Genomic DNA, 13,034 nt, shown 5'->3' on the forward strand with positions numbered 1-13,034 from the left:
GAGATAAACAACGCACTCAGATTTCTGCTGTAGACCGCCTTTTCTGTGATGTAGGTATGATGTATCTGGGGGTGGTGGTCTTGGATTACACCCCTTCTGTGATGTATGTATGATGCAGGGAGGGGTGGTCTTGAGCTCCAGCGCAGGGAATTTAAAATGTCTATATAGGGGCAGGCAAACTTTTGTTCTGGGTTCCTCCTCCTTTCCTGCGTGTGAGGGGAGCACCCTGTTGCAACAGATCACTAAAGATCAGGCTTACTAGCTACTTTGCTTCTCAATATTCTCTGGTTGGCCTCTGTTATTTTCTCCTACCAATAAGGAACCTACGTAAGGACTCTATATGGTCTCTTGGATACCCCATAAGGGAAAAGGGCAGATTTTTGTTTACAACAACACATTACTTTTTTTTACATAAGTGTGATGGCCTGGGAATCTGATTCAGAGGCTGAACCAGAGGAATCCCAGCCTGCACAGGAGTCCCCGCCTCCAGGGCCAGCTGAGCCGGGGCAGGGCCTTGAATCTGAAGCGCCTGCACCTATGCCGGATCCTCAGGAGCAGACACCAGATGAATCCACTCTGGCTCCGGAGGTGATTGAGAACCCATTGCCTACAGGTGCGCCTCTCCCAGCCCTGTCACGGGAAGGTGAGCCTCCCCCTGGGTCCAGTAACCCTCCAGCATCTCCTGAGCTGCAGAGGCTCAGGGCAGAGAGGCGGAGGGAACTGGGTTCTCTCAGGAGGAGTGTTCGCCTTAAGGCCAGGAGAGGCGGATCACCTGTGGGCCGGGACCACCCCTGGCCTCAGAGAAGATAAAGGCCAGTCAGCCCGGTCCCAGGTTTCGGGAGCAACATTGTTGGAAACCTGTTTCTGCCAATACCCAGACCTGTTCTTCCAGAGTTCCCGTCCTTGCCCGGCTCCTCGCTTTGGACCCCGCTTCGCCCTTGGTGGACAGTCTCCAGACCCTCAACCCAGGACCGGACTCTGACCACGCCTCACGGTAATCTCCCCCTGGGACCAGCACAATAAGACATTTTAAGCTTAACTGTAAGCTTGAAAATATGAAGTTTGAACACATGGCATCAAGCATGTTCTTCTTACTTTCAGAAATCAAGCTATCTTTCCCTCCCCACCCCCCTCAGCCTTTAAGGGACAAGGGCTGGGCTCACTTTACTGTCTTCAAATTCAGTGTGGTCGTTCTTTTGCTTAATGTAGATCAAAGCTGGTTTGGGGTGGGAAATGCATCAAAACACAGTATTTCATAAGAGGAAACAGGATGAATGCACCACTTACTGAAGTGAGAGCTTGCTCTAGAAAGTGGGAGAAGAGGGTGTGGAAGGGTCTGGTTGTGCATCTTGCTTGCCTTTGGTTTGGTATTGAATCCAATGAACATATTTTTACTTTTCTGAAGGGGTGGTGGTGGTGGAGAACATCAGAGGAGCCCTGCTGGATCAGACCAATGGCCCATCTAGTCCAGCATCCTGTTCTCACAGGGGCCAACCAGATGCCCCAAAGAGAAGCCCACAAACAGGACTTGAGCGCAACAGCCCTCTTCTAACCTGGGTGTTCAGAGGAACCGTAGAGGCAGAACACAGACCTTGTGACCAGAAGCTATTGATGGCCTTGACCTCTGTGAGCCTGTCTAATCCTATTCTAATGCCATCTGATTTGGTGATCACTATCACTACCTCTTGTGGGACTCCAGCTGCAACTGATCCCAGTTCTGAAGATCTAAACATGCATGTTTCTCAAACTAGTTTATATAACAATCTCTGAATGGTGTAAGATTCCAGGGGTTCCAGGCACTTACCCAGGGTTCATGTTTTTTTTGTTTGTTTTTTGTTTTGTTTTTTGGAATGAGGCACAGCAGAGGCCATGTAGTCTTTAAGATATATGGGTTTTTTTAACGCATACTGCATATACAATCTGAACCTTCAATGGAGGGGTTCACAGCATTAACACCCCCAAAGGTCTTGTTTCTCCCATAGCCACAGCCTTGGATTCAAGCAGAGATCTAGCATGGCTCTCTCTCTCTGTCTCTGCTTGCTGATTTGCTTCTGGCCCACATCACTGCAACTCAGCTCTATATTCTGGCTTCGTCATTCTAACTAACCACAAGCTAGGGGAAGGCCCCCACCCATTTGCCATCTCACAAAGAGCCCCTTTTCTCTTCTCTTCTCTTCTCTTCTCTTCTCTTCTCTTCTCGTCTCGTCTCGTCTCGTCTCTTCTCTTAATGGCCCACCACTCAGGCTATCACCTCAACACACTTGCTGGATCCATGGATTAGAAGGATCTCGCATATAGCCTACTAGTCAAACTCATAGCACCATTCTTATCTTGGAGCTGTTCTTGGGGAATGGGGATGCGGGTATGGAAAAGCACCCAACGGAAGATTTAAACAAGTATGAGCAACAGTTTAAATCAGATCTTTCTCAAGGCTTTGTTCGCAAATTAAGCAGAGCAACCTGGCCTACAAGTGCCATAATCTGATCTATAACCAGATCTACACACCTGAGTCATAATGTACCGTAATTTAAACCCTGGAGAGCTTTGCCATTTCCAAAATACAAAGCAACCCTTTGGAGTGCACTCAGATGGAACATTGCAGAACTTAATATATTTATCTGCCTGCACTGGAGTAACTGGAAACAGAAAACAAAACAAAGAGCCACTGACTGAATCAATTAATAGATTGCTTGCGGTGGAGTGGAGAGAAGTGGAACAGTCTGGCTTTCGTAGGGCTGTGGAAATGAGTGTATTCAAAGACAAATTGCTTAGCATGCCAGTGCAATGAGGCAGATCATGTTGTTGCAATGCCGCAAGGACCACCTCTCTCCATATGAACCGTATCCATGCCCATATTGGTAAATATTGTAAAATCAGAGCACACCACAGCAATAGATAGCACAGAGATAGCAGGTTTTAAATGCAACCTCTCAATCTCCTGAACAATCATGAATGTCCTGGAGATTTGTGGTGAGTGCTTGTAAGGCAGAGTGTGAGTAATATAACTGTTTTTGCACTTGGAAAAGGCAGTAGGAAGGGGCAGAGAGAGCTGTGAGCGGTTTTCTTTTGGGGGAAGGGTGTGCTGCCTTGTATGGCTGTTCTGAAAAATGTGTTTCCAGGGTAGGGCATAATCTTACCAACAAAGCCACATCAGCTCATTCTTAACAGACAATTCAGATGATAAGAACAGGTAAGACTGAAGTCAAATGGTCTACTGAGAAGGAAGCATTATAATTCTGTGAGGACCCCTGAGGTTGGTCAAAGTGCATTAAAAAAGAAGATTGTAAAACAAAACAAGTCACACATCAGTGAAGACTGAGCATGGGGAGTACATATGGAATGTTGACTGTCAGCTGTCAACTAGGATGGAATGGCCTGCTTGCAGCAATGATGAGCATAATAATTGAGAATGATTCTTTGCCTTTGCTAATACTTTACTTGCATACTTGCAAATAAAGCTAATATTACTGTAAGTGAGAGCCTGTGTGGTGTAGTGGTTGGAGTGTTGGACTGTGACCTGAGAGAGCAGGGGTTTGAATCCCCACTCAGCCATGAAGCTCACTGCCAGTCACTGCTAGGATGGCTATGCTCAGGGTCCACAACTGGATGCAGTGATGCCTTAATACCAGTCCATCATCCCCCACACCAGTTGTTGGAAACCACAGGAGGGGAGAGTTGTTCTTGTGCTTGAGTCCTGCTTGTGAGTCTCCTGCAAGAGGCATCTGATTGGCTAGACTACATGGGCTGGACTATGAGGGCCACTTGCCTGATCCAGCAGGCTTTTTTTATGTTCTTATATAAGTCACCTTGAACTCCTTTGAAGAAAAAGTAGGATATAAATGCAACAAATAAATAAGTGTGCTCTCTCTCTCTTCTACAAGAAACCAAGCCTTGCTATGCTGACCTTGTAATTTCTGACTTCTTAGAAAAATGGTGAGCTTATAATGATATTCTTCTATGGCAGATTCATCTTAACACAATTCTGTAGGCATTTCTTTAATCATGCTGAATCCCATCCTCCACCGTGAAGCACCTTCTCACATCTCCATCACTGCATTGAAAAACCATTTCCAGGTTCTTTTTTATGCTTTCTCTTCTAATAAATGTGTAGCTGATGAAAGGGGATAGCTCCTGACAAGAAAAGATATACTGTGAATATCTGCCACACAGACTGGGAATTTCATCAAGGAGGAAAGAAATACAGGGCAGGGGGTGTTTTGGACAAGCTGCCCCCATTATGCCTCTTTCTGCAAGAACAAAGAAAGACTATTGATGCACAGCAGAAAGGAGTGGGGTCATAAATTAGTGGAGATAATTGGGAAAATAGAGGTTTACTGAACTAAGGATGTAGCGACATAGTGAGGGGGGTTGCAAATTTTCTGGCCGGTGGTGGAAAAAACTCCTGTGCCTTTAATACTGTAACAAGGGTTGGGGGATGGGGGAAATCAACTTGTTCAGTTTGGTCAATCTGTAAAATCCTTGAGGGTCCCTTTCAAACCTATGATCCTGTGTACCGTAGTTAAGGGTTGAATCTGTAAGAGACAACCAATTAGAATGAGGTTGTATCGTTGCTATAGAGACAAATGGGGGCAACCCCCCCCATATCTGCTTGGAAGCAACATCGCCTTGTAGGGTAGGAGAACAAGAGCCACAGGGTTTTTTTTGTGTTTCTGACTGATGCTGGAAGCTGGAGACACAGAGTTGTGTCCTGCTTTTTGCTGGACTCAAAACTTGGGATTTGGGCTTTCTTGGAAACCTGATGGCAAAAACCAGATTGGCTGGAGTGCTAATGCTGTGGGTCCTTCTATCCTGTGCTTGTAACCTATTGCCTGTTATTCTCCATCCTAGGTGATGTGGCATCTAGCCAGGTGCTGTGCATAAAGGCCCACCCATTTGTCTCTATGGCAACTTCTGAGTATATGAAAATAACAGTACTTAACTGCCTGGCCCAGGCTATTACCTTACCAAATGAAGTGATTTGGCCAATTTAGCAGGCTTCCTTTTATACATTGTAGTCTCACAGGTACAGCATCACAGGTTAGGAAGGGACCAATAGTTATCACCTAGACTGACCCCTTACTATGAGAATCTGCCTTATGCAAGCCCCAGACCATTGGTCCATCTATTGTTCTCAGGGAGTGGCAGCCGCTTTCCAGGATTTCAGGCAGGTGTCTCTCCCAGCTCTACCTGGAGATGCCATCAGGGATTGAACCCAGGACCTCCTGCTTAAAAGACAGGTGTTGCTGCCAGTTAACTATGGCTGTTCCCCATCATCCTTTGGTAATGGGCACAGCTTCCAATGATTCAAAGCCAAACTGATTCCAAGAACATTTAGCATTTTCTCCCTCTCTCCTGAATTGATGGAGAGATAAATGGGCAAGAACAAATAATGGGTTTCGCTTTGCCCAATAAACTGTGAAAGGGGCTGAACAAGTCCAATGATCTGTCAAATTTAAATATTCTTTAGGACACCCCATTGTATTATCCTTTATGACAAACCATTATATCATGGCAGATAATGAAATCATTTGAATAAATGCAACTCCTTTTTATTAACTATACTCTTTGTGGAGGTTAAAATGTTCACAGTAATCTGTCAGTACAGTGAGTGACTGGCTGAGCATTAGAAGACTGAAAATTGAATAGTACCAGAATGGTACCTTTTAAGCTATTAAGCAGGTCTGCTGTTAGTCAAAGTATCATTGGTTTATTCAGGGTGAATAACAGTTCAGCGTGTACAATTTTTTGTGATATTTCAAACCAGCTGAATTCTGTGACCTCTGAATTTTGCCTCCTCTAAAGGTGCTCTCAGGATAAAGATTGGGTAAAAGACCCAGCGGCTTTGCTGCTTTAACGGTGCAGCTGTGAAAAAGAGATATTACTTTGTGGAGATGGAATTTTCTTTACCCCACAGTGTACAACCCTTAGTGTCAAAAGATTTTGGCCTGACTGCAGTTCCCACAGTCTATGTTGCAGAAACTGACATGTATTTTCAGGAGATCAGCAGGTTAATTTTTTTAGTTGATTGACTGAGCAGCAACTTTCTTACAGGCTGGCTCATTGATTAAGTTTAAATCCTTTCATATTAGCAGAATTCAAACACAGGTGACTTTTCAATAGGTTTACCTATGAGATTACCTTACCCCACACACACCCACTCAGCCACTTCAATTGGCAGAAGGTGCAAATTGTTACAGGAGCCACAAATTAACCCATTCCACATTTGTAAGAATTCAACCTTTTAGTGTGGCAGTACCTACCCTTTGAAACTCCCTGCCTATTGATATATTTTCAGCGCCTGCTAAAATGATTTTTGTTTGCACAACCCTACCCAGAAGTTCAGAAAGTTGATACAAGTTTTAATCTAGTTTTAGTCCATTGTTTTAACCTTTTGAAAGTCTTAAATTATTGTTGTTAATTCTTCTTATTGATAGTTTTGTTGTGTTGTCTTTTGTGTGTGTGAACAGCTTTGAGGTTTTCTTTTACATCCAAGCAGTGTATATATTTTATTAAGCAAACAAACAAATATGGGAACCCTCCGCTTGCTTGCTGTGTTGCAAATAAATTTAAAATGGTACCCACTTAATGGAGACAAAGGATGGACAGACACAGCAAATTGGTGAAAAAGAAGGCGAGGTTTTATTGCTGAGCAATAATGGACCCAGTTGGAATCCTTTCCAAAAGACTGGGACCCCAAAGCATTCAAGTTCTGAGATTATATACCTGAGTACAGCATCACAGATCATGAGACAATCATGAGACAATCATGAACGCCAGCAACAAATCACCAATAAGCGCATTCTGTCGGCTCCTGACCGCGTACAGAGTATAACTTCCAACTTCTGCTTTCTTTGTCTGTACAGTAAAAGTACAGTCTCACCTTTTCCCTAGTTGATGGAACAGGGAATCAAAACTTCAGCTAGGAGGGGATCTCCTGGCGCTAACTCCCCCATGCATCTGTTTATGTAGGGGTATTGTGGTCAGCCCTTCCTGTTTCGTGTCCAGAATTAGTCTGGATCTGAGGGGGAGAGATGTACCAGCATCTTCTGATTTATAGCTTCCCCTTTCTCTAGGGTGCAAAAAGCACTGGGGGAAAGGTCGAGCCACTTGCTGTCACACTAGGCAAAAAGCTTTTTTTTAATTTAAATGGATTATAAAAATCACTGTAAGCCCTGATTATGTGTGAGCATATGTGAATATATTGATTACTGATAACTGATTATATGAATAACTGATTATATGAAAAGCCTAAGAATAATAATCCTCTAGGGTCCTGCTTCAGCTGCACCCCACCAAACAACTACTAAAAGTTTACCAGTCAAGCCAGTTATAAACTTGCAGCCCTAATCTCATACCCTCCAACATCCTGGGAACCAAAATCGAGGTGCTTCTTTCTTTGGCCCCAAGCTCTTGCACATGTCCAAGACCAAAAAATGAATGACTTTTGTTCCGGTGTACTGTGCAAGGCTGAAAGGGGAGTCTTCCAGTCCAGCACTCTGGTGCAAGCCAGCTGGCTCATGCCAAGAGCGAGTGTCTTTTAGTCTGGTGCTCTGGGTTGAGCCAGCTGACTCATGCCAGAGCGATGGATAAAAACAACAACAAAACGGGACAACCTGGGATCCAATACAGATTTCCCTTTGTGCCACTTTTCTAGGCATACATAGGTCTGAGCTTTCAAGTTCCATGTTTGAGCACTTTTCATTTTGCCGTGGTGCTTTCCCCACAAAGACACACTCTTTACCACCAAACAGCATTCTGCAGAAAATCCGAATTGCCATTTGTCTTGATTCAGCATTTTATGAGGGGGTTTTCCAGGGAACCCTGGGGGCAAGGGGAAAGCACTCCGACACAGCTGCTTTCAAGCACAGACCTGTGACTAGAAAGCATGGGGCAACAGGAAAGTGTGGATGAGTCTCCATAGTTGTCAAGGCTGGAATGCTTCATAATATGTAGCCAATTTAGTTCCTCTCCATCTTCCTTTATTTATTTATTTTTATATATAGATGAATTTCATGGACATATACTCTCGTGACCTTATACTCTGGAAAATAAAGGGAACATATATTCCAAAAACTCTAGGGAAATTGCATGCTTTAAATTACAGATCTTTAATGAAGGTAATCCAAAATGAGATGGGAGCAGAAAAAATCTATGCTGGGCAGAATTTGTTTGGTACAAATGACCTTTCTTCCAATGTTTTCTAATTTGTTTCAGGAGCCCTCTATCCCACTTTCAACATTAACACAATAATCATCACAATAAAACGACAGAACTGGCTTGGATCTATGTGGGTTGTAGCCCAAAACATCTGGATGAACTCAGATTGAGAAAGGTCTGCTTTGCAGCACTGGGACAAAGAAGGCACTCCAACATACTGTTAGGCACCACCCTAGTCTCTGAGTGGTGAGAAACTCCAGGGGCTCCTGTGTTTACCCAGGTTTGGTTTCCTTGAAATGAAGGGTGGGAGAAAACACCATTTCAGGGTCCAATATGGAGGCAGTGTTCAAAACTCCTATTGTTCTAGGCGCATTTTGTGACAGGGAATTTCATTAGGGTGAGAGGTTTCTGAGCTCTGGGTGCAGTACTGCACCTAAGATTTCAGATTAAAACTGCAGAGTGGAAGGGACGGAGGACCTTTTTCTGCCTCCCCACTTCCAGCTACTCTCTGAAGACTGGAGAAGAGACCCTCTTAAGAATATTAGGGGGAAGGCAGGGGAAGGACTAGACCCTGTGAAAAATGAACATAATATTTTAACTGCATTTCATTCATTTTCAGCTTTGTATTCTTGTTATAAAAAAGCGCACTTAGACATTCCATAACCTAGTTTTAAGGAGCCATTTAGCTCCTAGCTTTCATATCTCAGTTTCTAACGTTGTATGGAGGCTCACACCCAGGGGTGCCAGCTTGGATAAAATATTGAGGGGGAGGGCAGGTAAGCCCCACACAGCATAATTGATCACAAGGCACACACCATTTGACACGCACCCATCAACTTGGGGGGTAGCCCCCTTAAATATTTTATTAGGGGACTGAAAGGATCAGCCCTTGCATTAATCTTCTAAGCATCAACGTAGGCTTGTCTAAAAATTGTTTTGGTTTAGCAGGCACCAAAAGCAGTATGGCATGATCACATCTTACATAGGAATTCATACTCAAACCTTTGGAACCAGGGCCTCCCAGGACTTCTGGAGCCAATGCACCATGACCCCAGGATGCTCTCCCTAGATCTCGTTGAGCTGTCCAAGTTCCCAAAAGATCTCGGAGTATCTGAGACCCAGTGTGCAACAAAGGCCCTGCTTCCCAAGTGAGCCCCAGAACTTAAATGCTCTTTTTGTGCCAAGTTCTCTTGGTGCAAAAACAGTGTTCAAACCAGAGCTTTCCAAACTTTTTAGATATGCATCATTTTGCAACACAATAATCTACCGTATTTTTCGCTCTATAAGGCGCACCAGACCATAAGACGCACCTAGTTTTTGGAGGAGGAAAACAAGAAAAAAAATATTCTGAATCTCAGAAGCCAGAACAGCAAGAGGGATTGCTGCGCAGTGAAAACAGCTATCCCTCTTGCTGTTCTGGCTTCTGGGATAGCTGCACAGCCTGCTTTCACTCCATAAGACGCACACACATTTCCCCTTACTTTTTAGGAGGGAAAAAGTGAGTCTTATAGAGCAAAAAATACAGTAGTTTTACTAGCAAGTTAGAGGTTAAACTAACCGCTTTCCAGCCCTGGGAGGAGCACAGGGAGCAATCATGCAACACACCTACACATTGCAGCTGACACACTAATGTGTCGAGACACACAGTTTGGAAAGCTCTGATTTAAACTCTCTGCCTTGCTTGCGTTTAACATGCGCAATTTCAACCAGTGGCTTTCAACTGCGTATGTGTACAAAATGTGATTGTACTATACAGTGAAGTACGTCTCTTTGCGCATCTAGTGAAGGCAGCTTATGCCAGCAGCTTTAGGTACCTCCTTCTGCAGTCACAGGCCCATCAATCCACACAAAAAAATTGGACCACCGACTGCCAATTTTCTGCAGCTTCCTGTCTACTTTCCACACCCACAAATGCTTTCAGACCTGGTGATGTGGCTGTTTCGGGCTCCTAGCAAACACAAGCCCAAGGGACCAGCAACTGTCAGCAGGCAACTGGGGTGATCTGTGCAATCAATAGAATTATTTTGCCCTCCAGCTTCACAGCAGGTTGCTTTTGTCTGGAAATCACATTAATGTCTTCCTCATGGTGCAACAGTGGGTGATAGCATTACAGGAGGCTGGAGGCAGTTAGTGTCGTGTGTCATAGCAGGAGTTATTCTGAACACCATCCTCTCAAGAATTTTTTTTTATGTAAGGTATAAGAACTTATGTCTACTATATACATTATGAAGGTGCTTTTTGGAATTCAGACCATGGCCTTAGCCCATATTTAAAAAGGTTGAAAATTGCCAATAGCTACTCAAAACAACCTCTGCTGGTTTCTGAAACACCCTCTTGTGCAGTTAGATTTGATACACAGTAGTGAGCTATCAATTATATGATCAACACAGTTTATATCAATTTCCCATTTAAGAAGCAGAAACGTTGAATCATTGCATGATTCTGCAAGAGAGTGATTTTCCAGTTAAGCCTTGTGTTGTCAGATGTTTCTTATGGGTGAAGTATGGAGGAAAGATCACAGGATGATTAAGCTACAGTGCAACTCCCAACCTTTCCCCTTGCCATCTGCACAGTTGGAACAGATCCTTTTTGTCAAAGATATGGTTTTCTTTTAAATGAACAGCTAAGATCTTGGGTCATTCTGTTTTTTGGAGCAAAGTGAAGATGGAAGTCATTCATCTCACACATGCCTGCTATGACGCCTGCCTAAACTTCTGCACAAAAGTAAAAATTTGTGCCCCTTGGGGAGGTGCAGATCACTTTCCCCTGGGACCTTCCTCTCTTCTCTCATATCTGGCTCTATAGACAATTGCATAGTGCAGAATTTCGCAACTCAGTTCCTACAACTTCAATCAATGGAACTGGAACTCCTACAGGTGCCACATAATCCCTGTTTCGCATTTGTAAGAACTTGATCTTTTAATGAGGCAGCACCTAGTTTGGAACTCCCTGCCTATTAATATCAGACGGGTGCCTTCATTGTACTCTATTTGGTGCCTGCTAAAAAAACCTTTTTAGATAAGCCTATCCAGCGGTTTAGAAAGCTGATGCGAGTTTCAACCTGGTTTTAGTCTATTGCAGTTCTTTTTTTTAGGAAAAAAAGATGGCAAATCTCACCATGTTGTTGATACAGTAAGTGCCACACTTTTTTTGGGGGGGGGTGCTGGTACTGTGTACCCTTGAGTACCCCCAGAAAAAAACCACCAGTCTATCGTTATTTTAACTTTTCATAAGTCTTACATTATTGTTGTTAATTGTCTTGGTGAGAATTTTGTTTTATCATTTTTGTAAACTGTCTCTCTCTCCCCAAGCCCCACATCAAGTGGTTTATACATTTTATGAAATAAAGAGCTTCTCCACATCTTCTTCAGACTGGGAAGGGGACTGTAGCCTGCAACATTAGCCTTTGTGACTGGCAAGCAGTAGAAAGCCTTTCGACTGGCCCAACATGTTGCATGTTCAGACCCAGAGACCTCCCCCCTAAATAAATTCACACATGACTCAGATTTTAGTTTTGGTTTTTGGCAGAATTTAGGCCACAACTTTGTTGATTACAGCGAGTGGTTGTATAGGCTCTGGTTCGACTAGCTCCCCCCACTCTTGCAGGCAGCGCTGACCCTGGGCACCACATAGGTCAGCCAAGGGTGAACACCTGGGAAGGTGAAAAGCCGCAAACAGACTCCGTTCACCACCCAGATGCCCCCCTGGACTCAGGTACAGGCACAACCCCCTCTCAGGGGTTGACCAAACCAGTTGAGTCCCTGGATTCCTTTAATGGAATACCCTTTACATAGGGATGGCGAGAGCATTCTCCCATCCCTATCACCTGAACCAGAGCCTATCCGCCACACGAGCCCCGTGCTCGCCACCAACCACTCAGACCTGTAACCAATCCCTTAACTCTGCTGACACGGAGGTCAGCCAAAAATCATTCCCAATTACAGATGAACCCCATCAAGCCTGTAAAGGGACGCAACACAGAAGGTATTGCCTGGGTGACGGATCACCATCTCACCCAAGGCCAGAACCTTCTTGGCCACTGCACTCTGCACGCGCCTCCTGGCCCTCTCGGTGGCAGCTGGGCATCGGCTTCCTTGACATGCACGTCGCTGCAACAGCTGCAACCAAAAGATTTTGAGCCCAGGAAGAGCTGCCTTCAACTCTTCCAAGTCCTCCTGCATGCGGGTCTGCAGACTCAAGCTGGAAGCTTCTGGCAAATCATTCTCGCCGAGCTGCACCACCATCGCCACAGGCATGCCTTCCACAGACACCTTGTTCTGCACCATTGGGAGAAGCTCATCCCAATGCATTCCTCGTCTGGACACCCAGGAGACACACATGTGGTCGGAGAGCCCGAGACTGCGTCCAAATCTCTGCACCTCTTAGCCCTGTGTTTGGAGTAACGACTCCTCTGCCACTTGCCACCAGATGAAGGGACTCTAGGCACCAGGAGATACTCCTCCGAAGACTGGACACTGAGCACTTCCCTCGAAGGAACAGACCGGACCTGCGCAGAACTAAAAATATGTGAGGAGCTTGGCTGGGAGAAAGTTTCACCTCCCACATGCTGTGCAGGCTGAAGCCCCGAGCTCCCAGACCCTGGGGGAGCTGACTGCAAACGAGGCAGCCCTGACTGAAAGGCACCATAGTGCCCATACTCCTAGGACGACCCCTAGGACTAGCTGGGACTTGTATTCTGGAAGGCTGAAATTGGGACAGCAAAGCCCCAGAAGGATCATAAACCTCGCTCCCTTCACTCACATCCGAAGGACCATGATCCTCAAAAATATTAGAGGATGTAGAGGGGCCAGGCTGAACATCAGGCTGCCTCCCAAATTGCTGGGCCAGTGACTCAAGTTCTGTATTGAAGCAAGCCA

The 13,034-nt window shown here is 44.9% G+C and overlaps 1 protein-coding gene across 1 annotated transcript in view; it reads right to left on the reverse strand.

The window, feature by feature from the left end:
• Positions 1 to 12,467, reverse strand: part of LOC310754712 (G-protein coupled receptor 83-like) — a gene marked incomplete at its 5' end in the record, with an annotated part of 50,067 nt that extends 37,600 nt beyond the window's left edge. The window contains one exon of the mRNA XM_083596799.1: positions 12,165 to 12,467. Coding sequence (XP_083452925.1) covers positions 12,165 to 12,467 — 303 coding nt within the window. The remainder of the gene's footprint in view (positions 1 to 12,164) is intronic.
• Between the last annotated feature and the right edge of the window lie 567 nt (positions 12,468 to 13,034).

This window comes from Podarcis filfolensis, assembly GCF_964270895.1.
Source record: "Podarcis filfolensis genome assembly, chromosome: Z".
NCBI lineage: Eukaryota > Metazoa > Chordata > Lepidosauria > Squamata > Lacertidae > Podarcis > Podarcis filfolensis.